Here is a 20,064-nt window from a genome sequence, read left to right as displayed (position 1 = left end):
AGATTGCTTTCTTAAAAATCTCTTTAGATTAACATCTGAAAAATGACATTTCATATTCAAAGATTAGAAGATTTTTTATATCCTATAAACTTCTTTTAAAGCTCTTTTTTTTAAAAAAAACTTTTTGTTTTTTTAAGAGCAGTTTTATGTTCACAGCAAAATTGAGAGAGAGGTTTAGAGATTTCCCATATGCCTCTCTCCCCACACAGACCCAGCCATTCCAGCCATCAACATGGTACATTTGTTACAACTGATGAACCTGCATGACATATCATTGTCCCCCAAAGTTCATAGCTCATGTGAGGATTCACTCTTGGCACTGTACAAATGAGTACAATGAACGAATATATAAAGACATGTATGCGTCATTATAGTATCAGAATATTTTCATTGCCCTAAAAATCCTCTTGTTCCTCCTGTTTGTCTCTATCTCTCTCTCACCTAAAACCCAAGCAACTAATCTTTTCACAGTCACCATAATTTTGTGTTTTCCCCAATGTCATTGTGTTGGAGACTTACAGTATGTTGCCTATTCACATGACTTCATAGCTCATTTTGTTTTTTCAAGGTTGAATAACATTCCATTATCTGGATGTATCACAATTTATTTTTTCATTGACATACTGAAGGAAATCTTGATTTCTTACATGTTGTGATGATTATATATAAAGCTACTACAAACACTATGCGCAGGTTCAGTTTTTTTCTTCTTCTTCTTCTTCTTCTTTTTTTTTTTTTTTTTTGGTAAGGTTTTCACCTGTATTCAAAAAGATAGCAGGTTAATATAATACATAGTTAGGGATCAATCCAATCAATCCTGTAGTACAAAAGGTCAAGTCCAAGAGTCCCTCCATTCTCCAACTGCCCTTTACCCTTAGTTCCTCAGCCCTGAAGTTAACTACTGTTAAAATTTATATTATTCACCAATCAAACCTGAGTTTAGATATTTTTAGTGTGACAGAGAAATTCAAGAAAAACAGAGAGAAATCTACTGGAATCTTAAGAATTTATTTTCATGTAGAAAAGAAATACATTTAAACTATTTGAAGCAAGGATGACTATGTAAATTGTCCAAGTTTACTGTGTAGATATATTTAGTGTGTCTTTCTATATTCCAGTTTATAATGAACATATACACGTCAATGAATATATGAGTTATTGAGATATTTTCTGGATATAATCTGGCTTGTCTATTCTAGTTTTTAAAGGTATGTTCTAAAAATATTTATGAGAATATTAGACTGAAAAGGTTAATATAGATTTAAAATGCCTAGATGCTAACAAATTTTTTTTTTATTTTAAAGTCTCATTTATCTTATACTTTTTAATAACAATGTGTTTTATAACCCAAGATAATATTTCTAGAAAATAAAAGTGCATAAAAATATATCTTAAAGTAGTTTTAAGAGGTAAATTTCAAGAAATAGTTTAAAAGAACAAAATGTAAAAAGGCCCCATTATTGAATGACCAAATCAATTCACAATTTTTGTTTTATCTTGGAATATATTTATTTTACAGTAACTGAAACATTCCCTCCTTGATTTATCAGTTTGTGGGTTCTAAACTTCAACAACTTTCTAGGTCTGAAGAGAATTCTTAGTTCTTTTTCTACAGTCCGCCTCATCTTTGCTAACCATGCTTCAACATGTCTACTGTGTTTACTTTTCATCTCTAGCTTCAAATTTTTCTGTGGTTTCCCTTCCTTCCTTGTTGAAGTTTTACAAATAAATCTTGAGGGTGTAAGAGAATAATGCCTTCTTTTGAAACCTCAGAAAAATAGTTATATACAGTAAAGGATTGGCTTTCTTACTACATCTGGGCAGAAAATATCAAATAAAGGAGAACTTTTAAGCCTCAGAAAAGTAAATTTAGCTTAAGAAAAAAACAAAATTGAGAGAGCCCATTTTATTTCAGAAGTGAAGAAAAACATATGTCAAAAATAAAAGTCTTAACTAGAAAACAGTAATTATGCCTAAGCTTCATCGTGGCTACAAGTGTGTTATTAAAGTTATATAGTTGTCCAAATAAAGTGTTTTGTAGAGTTTCTTGGTATTTTTCCTAAATGCAAAAAACAATGATCCAAAAGTAAAAAGATGCCAAAGCCGACCTCCTTGACTCCTGCTTCTGCCACAGGCATTCTCCTTGCACTTCAAATAGATCAAGCTACTCTCAGATGCTTTGTGTTCTTCCCATCCTTTCCTCCTATGATTCTTAGATATTTGCACTGCTGACATCTACTCCCCATTCAGGATTTACATCAATTTTCTTCTCATGATCACACTATCTAGTTAGTTTCACTAGTTAATTGCTCTTTCTCTGTTGGGACAGTGATTTTATCTCCTGAAATTATCGTGCTCCTTTAATTGTCTATGGCCTATCTTCTCCCTCATTTAAGCTTGCATGAGTAGGAATCTTCAGTCTTATTCCCTTTCCATAGCTGGATTCCTGAAGAGTGTATGACACATAATAGTTTTGAATAAATATGAATATAATTATTTTATTCTATTAATGCTTTTAGCATCTTCACAACATTAGCTTTCTTTGGATAACAGGATCATAACATTTTACAAATGGGAAGACTTTACTGTCACAGAGCCCAATTATCTGTTTAAGGTTAGTGCCACCAAAATTCATGTCTAACTTGAATAAGCTATTTGGATTGAATTATCATAGGAATTCACTATGCCCTAGAGAATCTATCTCAATCCTATTGAAGTTATTTTACAGAATAAATCTAATTTAATGTACCAACTTAGCAAATGCTTATTACTGTGTGAGGGAATACTGTAGAGGTTTAGAATACATCATTAAACAAACAACAAAACAAAAATCTTTTGTTTCGTAGGCCTTACATTCAGAAGAGATAAAGCATTAAGTATAAGTTTGTAAAAATCACAGTACATTAGATGATATGGGCAATGGGGTGAGGGTGTTCAGTTGTTATAGGCTGAGGGAGGTCGAAATTTTAAAGGTGTTTGAAATTCGCATTTAAGGTGAAAAAAAAAATAGAGATACATGGGTATATTCCCAGCAGAGAGCAAGGCAGCATACAGGTGGAGAGAAGGACTGGTTCTATCGGATGCCTGTGGAACACAGGCAAGGAAGAGAGAAAAATAAATTGTGTGTGTGTGTGTGTGTGTGTGTGTGTGTGTGTAGCGGGGGTGATCAGGATGTTGTTGGCTATTGAAAGAACTGAAGTCTTTCCTGTGAGTGAAAAGGAGAGTTTTTGCCCTGTGCTAAATAACAGTATCATCCCACTTATGATTTGAAAAGATTCTTCCGGCTGATGTGTTGAAAATAGAGCATGGGAGCCAAGGTTGAAGCAGGTAGGTCAGTTGGGAATTCTCCTGAGAGATGGTAGTTCTGTTCCAGACCATCACCAGATGGTGGAGCTGGTGTGAGAGAGCTCCATTCCAGAAGTACTTTGAAAATAGGATCAGAAGAATTCTTTTGCACATAGGGCATGGAGTGAGAAAGGTAAAGAGAAATTGAGGATACTACCACAATCTTGGCCTCAGACTCTTGTGTGGAAGATGGACTGAAAGTTCAAGTTCAGACCTGAGAGAACTGGCAGGGAGGCTAGTGTACTAGTGCTTCTGAAAGGTGATGAGAACTGCAGCTGAGACCCTGGTAGTAGGAATAGGGGAGAGGATAGACCTAAGGTTTATTTTAGGGATAGAATAATAAAAGAAATGTAGGGATGTTGGTAATAATAATAGAAATTACTATGTGAGAGTCCTTGTTGAAAAAAATTACATATTAATTTCTTTAAACCTAATGTAAATGACATAAGTGAGGTAATGCCTTAGGCAGTTTGTTCATAAAAAGAAATACCAAAAGTTGGTAAATAATTTGCTTCCTTTACGTAGAAGGAGAAAGGAATGGTGATATTGTCTGATTTACAATATGCCCCTGAGGAAAACTGAGGGGCAGAAACATGTGGCGTATAAAAAAAATTGCATCCCTTCTTGGATAGTTCTATTAATGTTACTTAGTACTACCTAAATAAATATTCCTAGGATGCAACTCTGAAACATACTTTTTTTCTTCCTGTTGTACAGAGGATTGAACCTGGGGCTTCACACATGCTAGGCAAATGCTCTGCCCCTGAGCTACAGAGTACAACTCTTGGTCCCCTTTTTCCTCTTGCATGAAACACTTAAGAATCATTGTCACCTACAAGATGATGATCAATAATATTAAACTAGAACTCACAGCTTTGGATTTAGACAACTTTTCACAATTAATTTATTTTACTTTCTCCTTCATCTAATTATTCAGTGAAAATAATCTCATTCTATAAATCCACAGTTTCCCGTTTCACTGCATTTTTCTCTGATTGGTGAGTTCAGCAACCTTGATTCTCACTATCTACCTTCCTTTTTTCAGCCTGCCTGGTACCTTTTTTTCTGAAGCTTTCACTAACCCCTCCCCGCCTCATGTTTTTAAACAACCACTCTATTTTTGGTAAAGTAGTTTTATGTCTTTTGTTATTTTTCATATTGTTTTATCGGTATTCAGGGACCAATTTTTCAAGTGATGCTGTAAAGTATTTAGATGTCATCCTGACATTGGATGGAAAGAAATAGACAGTTAGCTTAAAATTCTGGTCTTGGGACAGATGTGCAGGTCAGACTCTGCATAAGGACCTCAGAATTCTGTGGATGTTGTCTGTACGCACCTGCTCAGAAGAACATGGATCCATTGATTCATTGGCAAAATCCAAAGAATCCAGCTATTCCCTATCCCTATTGTGCTCCGAGAATCCCTGAGGGCACTTTGGTTTTATGCATGTTGCAAGGATGATATGGTTCAAGTAGGGACAGCAGGCAGAGTGCACTCATTCTCCATGGCCTGTGTGATTTTGGGAGAGCAGGGCATTGTAAGTGGGCAAGTGCAGGCACATGTGGACCTACAGGCTCTGGAAGTCTGTCTAGCAGCAAAATATTATGTTGTGCAATGATTTTCTAAATTTATTTTATTAATTTTTGTGTGTTTATTTGTATTTATTTACTTTTTTAAAGAAGGGGATTTTTTTTCTAATTTTCACAAAGTGACCATATAAACTAGAGATATTTCTGGTAATATAATTCATTTAATTTATTCAATTTTTGATTCTTTCTGCAAGTATGCATTGAACATCTACAATGAATCTGAAAAATAAATTTGGAGACTGTGTGAAAGGTGGAGTAGATGGCTCTTGTGACATGGGAAGACAAGCTGAAGGCTATCACAGTCTAATCAGAAGAGAGGCACAAAGGGAATAAAGAAGAGAATCAGATTGCCCAGATATCCCAGAGATAAATTTGGGAGTAAACTTAATGATTATTGAATAAATGTGTGGTTGGTATGGGGCACAAGGAGGGTAGGGGTGAAAGAGAGAAGTTAAGGATTACTAAAATTTTAATTTCCTGTTGACATTCTTTGGGAAAATGATGAAGAAAAATCCAGAAAAGCAATGTTATGCCTTTATCCATTGAAGGACAAGGTGAATTCACACCCTAGGCATGTACTACCTCTGTAAGCGCTTAGCAGTAAGTCTAAATAGTGATAGCCCACACAGTTGACTCAATGCGGGTGAATCCTGCCCTCTCTAACTCCATGGGGCACACACAGCCACCTACAGGCTCTCTTCCAGAGACCTTAAATCTGCAGGTGTGCAAACATGCCCTCTCATAATGAGCTGCTCCTGCATCCTTTATTGGCTAAAGATATATCATAACTTTATTTTTAGAAATATTAAGCTTACATCTATGCATTAAGTATATATTGCATATGTAAGTATTTGTGTGCATAATCAAGACATGAGCTTTTCATGTTTTAAATGCTATATTTTGTGTTATGTTTCTAATCTGGAATGTCCCCCCCCCCCAAAGCTCATGTGTTGAAGGTATCATGCTTTGTATGCAAAAGCTATTCAGTCAGTACTGCTAATTTTAAAAAAATTTTTACAAATATTTGTGTTATATGTTGGTATGACTATTTTGTTGGCATTTTTTTTTTTTTTTTTTGCTATTTTTGTTTGTTTTTAATAAAGAAGTTCTGTATACTGGGTACAATAACTCCGTGTCTTTTTAGAAATAATATTCAAAACAATGCTTCATAGTAATAGAAATGCTAAAAACTCATAAAAATAGAAATGCTAAAGTTACCACTCATTGCTACTGCTGACCTGGAAAGATGATTGGGAATTACAAGGAAAGGCTGTATGCAGCTGCATTCAGTGCACAAGCAGTTCCTTCGGGGGCTCAGCAGCATACAAATATGTTGGTACTGGATTGTTACTGGGTATTGGAGAGTTGTTGTTGGAATTGCTGTCACTGACACTGCGTCTGCTAAATCCCCTGATTCTGGGATCAGGGCTGGACCTGAGCAGAGTCACCAGTTGCTGCTGCTGTTGTTATTCTATTGCTTCTGTTATAGCCACTGTTGTTACTCCTGCCAACATGGTCCTACTTCTTGGTGCTGCTGCTGCTGAAGCAGGATGGAAGTTTATTGAAGGCCTGACAGAATGCCCTGGGCACTCAGAGGACTTGTAGTAACTCTGATGGGTGTTTGCTGCTGTATCTGGTGTGAAAATGTCTAAGTGGAAGACAATCCATGTGCATAAACGGGGGCCTACTGGTGCACAAAGCCACTGAGCTGCAGTTGCAGGTTCAAGTAGACTCTGTGAGAGCAGGCTTGGTGGAAGGGTGGCTGCTGTGTAACTCTGTAGCTGGGGGCAAGGAGCTTCATGGGACCTGTGCCTATATGTTATAAAATCTCTGCCTCTCTATCTTTGTAAGATGTTGGGCTCTGTGCTTCTGCAGAAAGTTACCAAATTTCATTTGAGAAGAAAGTGAAAATTTAGCATAAAAATATTAAATATGGGGCTAGGGTTGTGGCTCAGTGGTAGAGTGCTCCTCTAGCATGTGCGAGGCTCTGTGTTTGATCCTCAGCACCACATATAAATAAATAAATTAATTAATTAATTAAAGGTAAAAAAATGAACTTGACAATAAAAAGCAATTGAGCATTCATCATTTAGAGATATTTGGTAAGCACTTATGTACGTGTTCCCCATTGATTTTTACACGTCATTTTAAAGATGAGGAAGTTGAGACACAGGAACTTTAAAAAGTTATCAGAGTTGCGATTCTGAAACAAGTTTGAGTCAAGTTTTTAAATTTAGAAAATTGACTTAGACACCTGGCTCTTTAACATATAACACTGAACACAAAAAGAAAAGTTGTAGTATTGCCAAATCTATGGTAATTAGCACAGATCCTGTTTAAATTAGGGGGAGGAGATGGATACAATACAGGCTAGGTAGACCTCTCAGAATATGTTAATTGAAAGGTCAGTTTTACATAAGTGGTAGGACTGGGGTTACTTTCCAAATTGAGGAAAAACATGAAAAAGTAGTGAAATACAAATATAATGAGATTTAGATAAAAAGAACAGTTGTTTGTTGTTGGTATTGTCGATCTGGTTGATATTAGTTGGTCATAATTTTTTGTTAGAAGTAGTTTGAAGCCAATAATAGCTTTGTAACTCAAGATAAGAGATTGAATTTTCTTCTGTCAGCACAGGAGAAATGATGAAAGTTTTAGCAAAGGGAATGACAAGTTGAAGCCCTGTTTTAATAATCTGTCAGGAGATGTTGGGAGAAGAAGGGGGATTGCTAAGATCAAGTAGAAGGCTTTTCTAATGACAGAGGACTTTTATTGATCAAGGATGTAATGCTAATATGGCACAAGGGAAATGAACAATGAATTGTAAGACATAGGGAAAGAAAAATTTCATTAGGCTGGTAACTTCCTGAATGGGGTTATCATGCAGAAGGAGTAGACTCAAAGTGAGAAAAGGAAGCTATGGGAAAAAAAAAGAAAAGAAAGAAAAAAAAATCAATGCTAGAAAATCCAAAGAATTAAAATATTATTGACAGAGAGGAGCAGAAACTGATTAAAGTAAAAGATTTTGGTTTTAGAAAATTTTAGATGATAAAATTTTTTAAAATTTTAGATGATTTTGGTACTGGTATTACCAATGAGTTACATCCCCCAAAGGTTTTTTTTTTTTTTTTTTGTGAGTGAGTGTGTGTGTGTGTGTGTGTGTGTGTGTGTGTGTGTCTGTGTTTTGGAAGGAGGGACAAGGCTGAGGCTGGCCTTGAACTTGTGATTCTTCTGCCCCAGCCTCCTCCAGAAGCTGGGCTGGACTTCTCATATTCTCTTATTGAAATTCTGAATACCTTAGCTCACAGATATCAGTATTGCTTCCACCACTCAAATTGCTCCAAAACAGCTTCCTAGGATTGCCTAGCTCTCAACTCTATGGGAGATTTTTCAGTTCATATCTCAATTCATATCAATTCACATCTCTTCGGTATATGAAACTGTTGACCTGCTTCTCTTTTTTAAATAGCTTCTTTAAAATCTTTTGAAACCACCATTTCTTGCATTGCAATTCCCCCATGGTCTCCTCAACCTCTATGTTTTAAACATTTGTGATGCTCTGGGCACAGTCCTCTGCACCCTTTTCTTCTTCTTCTGCCTGTTCTCCTTTATTATTGTGTCCACTGTTTGGGGTAAGCTACCATTTTCTCGACATTGATAAATTCAATGTCATTCTATCTCATATCCTCATCTAAGCTCCAAAACTTTAGATATTCAGTGATTCCATGGAAACAAGTCCTTGACTGCATGCATGACCATATTCTATCCCACAGCACAAGTCAAAAAATTTTTACCTCATCACATTATACCTGTACTAAATTAAGTATCAAGTTTCCCTAAAAATTTCTACATTGCCAGGTAACATGCAAATTAGATAAGTTTTTTAAGCTTTAAATTGCAATTTAAAATATTTGAAATTTTTGTGTCTAACAAGAATATAGCAATTAAAATTTAGATCTTGGGGAAAACCCAAGAATTATTTTTTATATTACAAAAATGTAAGGAAATGTATTACTTCTCCTTGGAGGAACTGAAGTCTCAACTAACTTCAAATTTAATTAGTGATTAAGACTTGAAACTGATTAATTTCCAATGTTTCATATTTCTTTAGTGGGAATAACCCTTTATAGAGTGAAAAGAATATTTACTGGTTTGGGTTAATAGATATTTTTTCCTATTTCTAGATAAATATTTTGATGGTACTGTCTCTGAAAAGTACAATTCGCAGAAGATATAAAAGGGTGCTGAAACAAAACACAAAAGATTAGGAACTTGAACAACAAACATTTATTTGTTATAGTTCTGGAGGCTAGAAGTCCAAGTATTAACATGAAATACAAGTTAATATGATGTGTGTGTGTTTGTGTATGTGTATGTATGCACATGTATGTGTGTGCACACATACACGGGTGCTGGTGTATGCACATGCCAGTTCATATGGGTTACTTAGAAGTGGTAGAAAGCTAAGATATAATGATAGCAAGTGGATAAATATCTTCATCCCAAGTGGATGTTGGAACCTTGTATGAAAGAACCATATTCCTTCCTAAAATCCTCACATCTTCTTTTGCCAATAAAACATCTCCTACTCTCTTAGCAAATTTGGCTGCTGAAACAAAATGCAAAAGATTAGGAACTTCAGCAACAAACATCTATTTGTCATAGTTCTGGAGGCTAGAAGTCCAAAGTCAGGTTGCCAACATGGTGGAGTCTTTGGTGAGGGGTCCCTTGAGTCCCAGGCTGCTAGGTCTCAATGCACCCTGATATGGCAGACAGGAAAAGCTCTGATCCTGCTGTCTCCTTCTAAGGGTACTAATCCTGTCACAGGGCTTCACTCTCCTAGCCTAATTTAACACTCTTTACTTGCCATAAGTCCAATTTCTCCTAGCCTAATTTAACACTCTTTACTTGCCATAAGTCCAACCTCCAAATATCACATTGGGGATGAGAGTTATAATATACTTACTTGGAGGACAAACAGGGGAGGTCCATACCACCTACCATTTCAAATAGCAGGAAAAAGAAATCTGTCTTAATTATCTTTTCTTAGATGATGTTATATTGAAATTTCCACTGAACTGTTGTGAAAAGTCCATTAGTGAACTTTGCTGTTATGGACAGAAGATCTAAGCTCCAATGCAGGCTCTATCACTAAGGAGAAATGAGCCACTGAGTAAGCCATTCATCTTTCTGATGCTTTACTTCCTTTCTCTAGGAAATGAAGTAAATATTTCTCTAAATATTTATTTAGCTGGATGACTTCTAATAAATACTTCATTTTAAAGTTCTGATTATATAAATAAAAAGTATAACATCTTCACCAAATAGTTTTATAAATCAGTATTTAGCTGTGCATAGTGGCACATACCTGTAGTTCCAGTGACTTCGGAGACTGAGGCAGGAGGATCCCAAGTTTGAAGCTAGACTTAGCAACTTAGCTGAGCCCCTATCTCATTTTTTAAACCAACAACTTTTTTGAAATAGTAATATATTTAAAGAAATTTTGAAAAAAAGAACTTAAATAATAGAAGTAGAGATGTAAAATTTTCCACCTCTACTAATTGTTCTTCATGATATTGCAACCCCTCTTGCCAAAGATCCAGGAATTCTGCAGGCTACGACATTAGCCCAGTCTGTGCTGTGAAATCATACTGGGAAGCACAGGGCTGGTGTAAGCCTTGTGTGCCTCTTTGTGTTGTGGCTCTGGAAATCTTGTAGGGTTCTAAGACTGAGAAATAATTGCCTTTTAATGCCAGTGCAGTCTTTGGCAGGAATGCCAAGTAGAGAAAACAGCACAAGGCAATTTGATAAGGATGAATATTCTCTCAGACAGGGACATATGATCACTTGAGATTTTCCTTTCTCCAAATGACTTCCAGCCAAAGCATAGAAACTCCTCTAAACAGTAGTGCATCTGGGTAAATCGCCAATTCATACTTATCTCAGAAATACATGAAATACAAGCTAATATGATATTGTGTATTGTACGTGTTCTCAGCTGTGCATCAAAATAATGGAACATTTCTTTCTGGTTGAAAAGAAGTCCTTCAGCATACAGCCTATAAACCTGACAAGGAGCAAAGCCAGACACTTTCTGCTTGTAAGCCACCTTTTCCCCTCTAAGATAACCAAGTCATGCTTTCCAAAGCACTTTATAAACATTTCACAATGAAAACTGACAAAGATATTAAGATGTCTTAGTGGCTTTGCTAAACGCTTTCACATGAATATGTAGACTACACAAAAACCAACTGAAATCCATGATTATAGCATTAATCTAAACTGTCTACTTTGTTAGAGACTATCTAATTTTGCTTTGTGACCTAGTGGTATGGTATATAGTGGTTCATAAAAAGCTGAAAAAATTTAAAAATACTAATTTCATGGTTATATATGTAAAATGGAAATACAAACACTGATTTTTCACATTTTAAATTAACAAATCCTGGATGTCATCCTAGATATACAGGGAAAAAAGTATTGAATATATGTATCCAGAGCTCGTATTAGGGGGGATTAGTGAGGCAGAAATCTTGGTGCAGGATTTGAGGGGGTGGGAAAAAAAAAACCTTCAATCATATTTTTTAAAATCAAAATTAAGCCATGACAAAACCTACAAAAATTAAATAAATCAGTATCAGTATTATTGAAGTTTTCTTTAACCACAGTCTCCAGTGTGGCTTGGCTTGGCACTATAACTATTCTTACTTTTTATCATATTATACTTCAGAACTTAGAAACAAATGCAGAATTTAACATAAAAGAACATTATGTGATTGTAGCATTTGAATATTGTTCTATTTGAGCACTACATCAATTTGGCAAATATAGATCATAATGCACAAAGTATATACTCTGAACATATTTTATCTCTACTAGTATATGCTAAGATCTTTAAGGTAATCATATCTTACTTTTATTTCCCAATTTCTCATATTGGCTAACAGTACCATATAGGAATGCTTTGATTTGTCCTTATTACTAAGGTGATTAAGTGAATGATGGTAATATATATGGCTTTCCCCAGTAATTCTTAAGCTTTTTTTTGGTACTAAGGTGCCATATCAAAGAAACACAGAAGAAATGAGAAACATATTGAGAGATAAGAATTTATTTTGGTTATATGTTTTTAATGAATTTGAATTGAATGCCTTTCATCTGTTTTGAAAAAATAGTTATTGTCAAGTTACATGGAAGTAATGAACTTATTTGGAAATAGCAAAAACTGATTCTTTATTTCTGGCTTATTATGTAGCTAAGGTATATTACTTTTGGAGAAAATACTTTAATGTGCATTATAGAAGAAGGAGAATAGAGAGGAAAGAGAAGAATAAAATTATGGGATATTTCACTTAATTCAATATTTTAAATGAAAATTTCCTGTCAATAGAAAATAGGAATGTGATTAGAATATGTACATGAATAAATATTTTAATTTTTATCAAGGACAAAATCAACATAAGAGTAGAAAGATACCTCTGAAAACTATAGGTATGGACTATGTCAGTCAGTGTGTCTGTTATTTAGAACCTTTAATTTTTTTTTGCCCATTACTTTTTATCATGTTTTACTTATTTGTGGCTAAACAATTACTGAATTAGCAATTAATTTACAAAATATCTATTATTTTGTACCATGCAGGAAAAAACTCATACTTTCAATTTTTACATACTCAAGTCGTCTACACGTTATATATTTAGCCTTTGTCAAATAGGCATGCCATTTGCCTGTTTGCATTCTTAAGCTTAATGTTATGGTTTGAATTTGGTTTGCCCCACTGAATTCATGTGGGAGTTTAATCCCCTTCGTCTATGGTAATGGTATTAATAGGGATGAAAATCTGACTATGATGTTTAGAGGTGGGGCCTCTGGGAAGTGATTAGATTCGATTTGGTCATTAGGATAAAGCACCCATAATTGAATCCTGGTGGCTTAAGGAAAGGAAAAGACCACACAGACAGAGATACATATGATGTTAAGCAGCCCAAGGAGGGGTTGGGCTGAGCCATGCTTTTTGGATCTTGTACCTTCAGAACTATGAGCTAAAACAAATCCCTTTGCTTTATAAAGTAACCTGCCCCTGATATTTTGTTATACTAATGAAAACATGAACAATGCACTCACCCATACTAAATTCTTCTTACTTGCCTATTCTTGGTTTATTATATGGTAACAGTTATGGGTTAAATTGTGTCCTTCTCCCCTTCACCCAGATTCATATGTTGAAGTTCTAAATTACAGTATCTCAGCATGGGACTTTATTTGGAAATAGGCTCTTTACAGAAGCAAACCTATTAACATGAGGATATCAGGGTAGGTTCTAATAAAATAAAACTGATATCCTTATTAGAAGGCAAATTTAGAGACAGATACCTACAGGGAGTACATCAAGTGAAGATGAAGGCAGGGTGATGCTTCCATAAGGCAAGAAATATCACAGATGTCCAGTGAAGCACCAGAAACTACAAGGAAGCACAGAACAGATTCTCTCTCACACCTCCTGGAAGGAACCAAGTCCTCTGACACCTTGAGCCTAAACTTCCAGATTCCGGAACTGTTGGACAATAGATATTTAGTGTTTAAGCCACCCAATTGTGGTAGTTGGTTATGTCAACACTAGCAAACTCATGAAATAACCAAACCAACTTCAAATTTAGACTTCAAACATCTAAGAAATTAGGAATTGTTTAGTTAATTGGTTTAGCAAATTGCATGACTTTTGAAAAAGCATTATTTTGTATGTTGGTTTTATCTCTCACATTTATATGCAAACAGATACACAGACCTGTATCTGTGTATTTAATAGGTAGGTAAAGGGTATGATTTCAAGAGCAATAAAGCAGAATTGTTACTTATGCTTATACTCTGGCAGCATAGGTTGATTTGCATTCAAACAAATTTCCCTTAATCTTGAAATAGATATTATGAGAGATTGTAAAGCTCAGAAGTCAGATGATTTTATTAAAAAATTCCTTCAAGAGATCATTCTATTTTAGGATTTTATTATATGTACAGTTTGCTTCAATAAAAATTGGTATGTAGCTCTAGATATTGTATTGTGATGGGGGAACATTTCACTTTTGGATGAAAATGAAATGTACATACCCTTACATCAGGAAATTGACTTTCCAGTGAGAGAAGTAGTTACATATTTTTTCAAGTAATTAAAATAAAATATAGTGTGAATATTAGTTAAATTATGTTAGAGAAGTCAAATAGGCATAGAGAAAAGAGTGATTGATTTTATTTAGTATGAGGGCAGAACAGTAAATGCCTACAGAATGAAAACCAAGTACTTTTTGGGTGAACAAGAGTGAAATGACATTTCTGGCATAGTAACTGCAATAGAGGCAAAAAACAACGTAGCCCGTTCAGAGGACTTTAATATTTTGTTAAGGCCACAGCATGAGATCCCTCCAGAGAACCAGACTGGCCAACCAACAAGTGGTGGTAAAAGTTATCTTGTTTAAAGAGACATTGAGAGACATACTAGAGGAATTATGAATCTGACTTTGACTTTAAAAAAAAAAAAAATCTAGTGGAGGATTAAAGCATAGCTTGGGATGTTAAGAGGAAAGTAGAAGTACCAGGAATTACTGTTGCAATTAAGATCATCTTGTGTGTTTGTCTAGCTTATGCCTGTACAGCTCCGGGGGCATGTTCTCATGGGTCACTGTGAATACTGCTGCAGCCCTACAGACAGTATTTATGAGCAGAGGAAATGAGCCCGTGAAATAATACTAAGGCTGTAGTAAGGCTGTACTGACAGATGACTGGAAAACATGATAAAAATAAGATAGAGAAAATATTGGTTACTGAGGGCTAGGTAGAAGCATCTAAATGATTTTTGTAGGGTATTTTTGTTTGTTTGTTTTGATCACTAGGTAGATCTCCAACAAGGCAGGAAATGTAGAAAACGTTTTTAATAGGAGACTGCAGAAGACCAACATATTCTATTTTAGTTCCTTTTATCTTCAGTACGCAAAAGTTAATATTTAAATGACCATGCACACACACACACACACACACACACACACACACACACACACACACCAACACACACACTGTGTTGAAACTGATTTTGAATTGAAATACTGCTCCATTTGCAAAAGACTCCTGGCATATGGCATGCAACTGTCAGCTCTAAAATGTTTGTACCATTGTCTCTTGTCTCTTCCCCCAAATTTGGAGTGGTTAACTTTTTAGAACAAAGAAAAATAAAGCTTAGTAGCCTACTCAACAAATTTCTGGTTTTGAACATTACTGATACTGAAGTCAATGCATTTCACTGTGAAGATCAATTCTATAACCTTGGATTGTTGGTGAACATTTATCTATTTATTTTTCCATTTAATATTATAATCAATTCATTGGTTTCAAGCATGCTTTTATTAAAAGGTTGAAATAATAAATAAAGGGAATATTTGACTGTATGGCAACAGCATAGTTATACATAAATGCAAACACAGAAGCCAAGGGCTTTGTAAAAAGAAGCATATATATATTTCAATTTATTTATATATATGAATTGAAATAAAATATATCTGGCCATATTTCCATAAAGACAGTGTTAAAATAAATTCAGATTAAAACTGAACTTCTTGCTATAAAGTATTTTATAGGAAAAAATGACACATAGAGGAAATCAGGCAGGCAGAGAGATGTAGGTTTAACACAAAAGGAGAACATGAAGTTATACTAATGGCAAAAACATTGACAAAATAGTTTGATCCTTCTCTCATTCATGCAAACCTATTTAGAAAGTGTGGTTTTCTGAAAGATTGGTAGGCTGGTGGGATTGAGTGCTACACTTGGAACAATTCTCTGACCACAGTGCCAGATGAGAAAATAGCCCTGGGTTTCAGGAACCTATCCAGTTTGATGGAAATCTTTTTCAAGCTTAACATAAAACATTTTACTCAGTCTTGTTTCTACTGGATCAGATCTGAGTGAGTTTACTTTGTTGTCTTATTTAGTAGGTTTGAGTCTTGTTGATATGGCACACAAACAAAATCTCTTTCCCTCATATAGGAAAACAGATCAAAACCATAGTCTTTAATTTGTAAAACAGCTGGGCTGCTGTTACTACTTCTTTCCTTCACTTCTGACAGATTTCATTGTAAAAGTAAACATACCTTTTTCCAGGGTTGGAATATAGCTCAAGATTATAATTATTTACATGGAAATAGCATTCATAAATATTTTCTGGAGTTTCTATTACACTCTATTTTTAGTTTATGGTGTCAGAGAAAACTCATTTAGACCCATGTTGTGTTTTTGCATTTAAATTGCAGTTGACACCAAACAGCATAAACAAAAGGTACCAAAGTTGTTCCTGTGATTCATCTAGACAATGATGACTTTTTCTTAACATTTCTAAAACTCTTTAACATTCTTATCATATGAAACATTTTCACAGCTGTTTGTCCAATATTGGATAGAGAATTTAAAATACTGACAAAATTTTTTTAAGGCCTAGACGAATGAAGGCCATATTTCATAAATCTAAAGTTCAACACTTTTTCTTGCATCTTCTTAATGGTCATGGCTTTAAAAAATATTCATGTGAGTTTGAATCAAAGGAACTATCAAAGTACTATCTGTATTGTCTCCCTCACTGCCATGGATGAGTGGGGGCTAACTTTTGACACGTGGAACGAGTCACAATAAATCAAATGAAAAGAATCACATCTCACATCACTCTTTCATGTCTCACCACAATTTTCTGACTCCAGTAAGAGAGTCAATAATATAAAACTTATGATGCAATGAAAAATATTTCATCCATGATTAACTTTTATTGATAAATTTCAAGTTTACTTTTTTTTTTTTGCTAGTCTCAGAAATCAGATATAATTTCTAAATTTGAAGTTGTAAAGATACCATATCAGCTCTACTACTCTTTGGCCTAAAGACATATTGCAACTCCAAGAGCATGTTGCACAGCAGCTGGTGCAGGAAGAAAGCTGGCAGAGCAGACTTGGAATGACAATAAAACAAGAATTCGCTAGTTGCCACTGTATGCTTCCTTGTCTTGAATACAAATTATTGCTAGAACTTTGGTGTTAACAATTATCTCCATTATGATGTTATGAATGTCTATTTTTTAAATAAAAATCAAAGCTTCTTTAAATATTTTAATATGTCTACTTCATTTATTTATTTACTTTTAGTTAGCAGGTCAGATTTGTTCATGTTTATAGCATACAACATGATATTTTGTTATGTGTATATATTGTGGGATAACTAAGTCAAGCTATTTAACATATCCATCATCTTACATACTTCTCACATTTTTTTTTTTGGTGGAAAGAACTCTTAAAAACTACTCTCTTACCTATGCTCAGATAATTTTTATTTAAAAATGTATTTATTTTTAAATAACGTCAATTGAGTTGACTTGGAAGAATATGTGGTCAGATCTCAACATCACATGAATGCCTACTTTTCTCAACATCATTTATTGAAGAGATTGCCTTTTCCCTATTGTGTGCTCTTGACACCTTTGCTTTTTTTTCTTCACCTATATTCTTCAATTTTACTGAATTCCTTTATATTTGTGTAAATGCTTTTTTCTATTTGATGCAATCTTCCACATAACCACATATACCTTATAGGAAGCTCTACTAAAACTTTCAGACACATATTGAAACTCTTGAGAAAAAAAAGATCATTTAAAATCATATAATTTATTAAATAACAGCCATCTGATGTTTAGTTTAATGCTGAAAATTTTTAATCTTCAAATAGATTTATATTAAGTTCACATAAATTTACTTACTTAGTGATATATTTAAAAATATATTGAGTTGTTTAAAATTCAAGTACCTCAGATTAATGAATTCAAAAGGAAGATTTTAACTAACATCAATATGGTCTTCCCATTAATTTCACAGAATTTATGTGTTATATTAGAAATAGCAAAAAAATAAGATTTCTCATATTGATTTATACTTTAGTACCTTAAGTAATATGTATTGAATGGTCTCTTTCAAAATTTTAACTTTTAAATTAATCTCCTTTCAAGTCTATTAAAATTATTTGCTATGAATTAATCTGCCTTGTTGTGTCTGAATTTTCTGAGGCTATACAGGCTTTACACTGCTCTTGCTGATCTGGCTAGATATAGAGGAAGCTCTTTATTTCTATAACTTAATTGTGTTACTGCATCTTTATTTTCTATGTATCACTCATTAAATATAAAATTATTTTATGGGAAAACCATATATTTTTAAATTTCAAGTTCCTAGTATTATGAGCATTAAGTAAATGTTACGGAATGACTATTTTATTAAAATATTTCCTGCCCCAAAGTCCCCTCTTTCCTGTCACAGCCTTCTCCAATGGCCAAGTGGAATCAATAGAAATTGCTCCACATGTGAAATCACAAACACATACACATCTTGGACTTCACCTCTGGTCCTTGAGACACCAGTTTTAGTCAGCTTTTTTTCACTTCTGTGACCCAAAGACATGAAGAGATTAATTAGAGGAGGAAAGTTTATTTTGGGGCTAACAGTTTCAAAGGTCTCAGTCCATATAAGACTGGCTTCATTCCTTGTAGCTCAAGGTGAGGCAGAACATCATGGCAGAAGAGTATGGTGGAAGAATGTGTTTCAGATCATTGTACCAAGAAGCAGAGAAAGAGAGACTGAGCTCTATTCAATATGGACAAAATATTTTCCCCAAAGTCACAACCCCAAGGGTATACCTATGCCAACCCCATACTACCTGCTTATAGTTACCACCTAGTAATCCTTATCAGAGGATTAATGCACTGATTAGGTTAAGACTCTCATAATCCAACCATTTAACCTCTAAACTCTCTTGCATTGTCCTACACATGAGCTTTTGGGGGACACCTTATATATAAACCATAACAACACCAGTCAATTCCAAATTTTGGTTACCTCACTTTATTGGATCATTTATCAGCCTCAAATTCCTTATTCTGCATATGACTTCTCTAATTTATGTATGTCTCCCTATCCAGCTTGCAATCCTGTGATTAGCATTTTATTTATTAGTTCCCTAATATCCTTTACTGCTATCTTTTCCTTTCTAAAAATTCTCACACTGATTAAAATTATTTTTTAAGCCATTGACCATTTTCTCTAAACCTTTCAATGACTAGTCTCTTGGTTCCTACTCTTACTCTATAGTGAAAATTAAAGGTAACTTAGGAAATTCCATGATTATCTGTTTCTAAATTTTAACTCTTAACTGTATTCTTCACCTCCTATTATGAAGGAAGATGATTCACTAGCTAGTGATAAAAAAAAGTCGGAATACACACATTTGAAAGTTGTCTTTTCAGATACCTTATCATTTATCTCATTCTTTCACCCATGAACCTCTTAAGTGACAGCAAGTAATGGTTTTCTTGCCCATGAAATGCTTATATTACATGGAAGATAACATGTGATGAATGCATAATTTTCATACATCTGAACTTTATTCACTGAGAAAATAATATTTATTGAATACATGTTAGCTGTTCAACAATATTTATTTGCAGGAAATACAGTAACCCAAGCAGACAACAAATACTTTTATTTATAGAGGTACATTCTTCTGGAAGCTGGAAAAATGAAAAGGAAATTAGTAGAATATATATCATGTCAAAAAAGTGATAAGTACTAAGCAGGATAATAGCCAGATAGAAAAGTGAATGGGCAGTCCAGCAGTGAGATAGCACAGTTTGAATAGTCATGTCTGAAGGTCACTCGAAAAATGTTACCATTTTAGTCAAGTCCTGAAGGTGGTAAAGAAGAAAGTCAATGGAGCTATGCAGAAATGCCTCCCAGACAGATAGGACAGTCAATGAAAGCCCTGAAGCAGGAGAGGGCTTGGTGTACTCAAGCACCAGAAAGCATGGGCTGTGAAAACGAAGAAGAATGAGAGGAGAGATAGCAGTGAGAGGGAACAGTGAGATAGAGAAGGAATGGGATCCATTGTATGAGAAGAGTGACATGATATGACTTGGGTTTTAAAAAAGACAGCTGTCTTGTGCGTTGAGAAAACACTGACAGGAGGAGCAAGGGCAGAAACAGGCAGTAGGTGTTAGCAATTACTGCTGTCATACAGGTAAGAGAGGTGGCTTGGACCAAAAGAGGAACTGTGTGAGCA

General features: G+C 34.6%; 1 protein-coding gene across 1 annotated transcript in view; it reads left to right on the top strand.

Annotated features, from left to right (window-relative positions):
* LOC143397552 (cadherin-related family member 4-like) overlaps positions 1–19,836 on the top strand; it is a 156,342-nt gene extending 136,506 nt beyond the window's left edge. The window contains exon 22 of the mRNA XM_076853690.2: positions 19,684–19,836. Coding sequence (XP_076709805.2) covers positions 19,684–19,836 — 153 coding nt within the window. The remainder of the gene's footprint in view (positions 1–19,683) is intronic.
* The last annotated feature ends 228 nt before the right edge of the window (positions 19,837–20,064 follow it).

Source organism: Callospermophilus lateralis, chromosome 1 (genome assembly GCF_048772815.1).
Source record: "Callospermophilus lateralis isolate mCalLat2 chromosome 1, mCalLat2.hap1, whole genome shotgun sequence".
Taxonomy (NCBI): domain Eukaryota; kingdom Metazoa; phylum Chordata; class Mammalia; order Rodentia; family Sciuridae; genus Callospermophilus; species Callospermophilus lateralis.
This window is presented reverse-complemented; position numbering and strand designations above follow the sequence as displayed.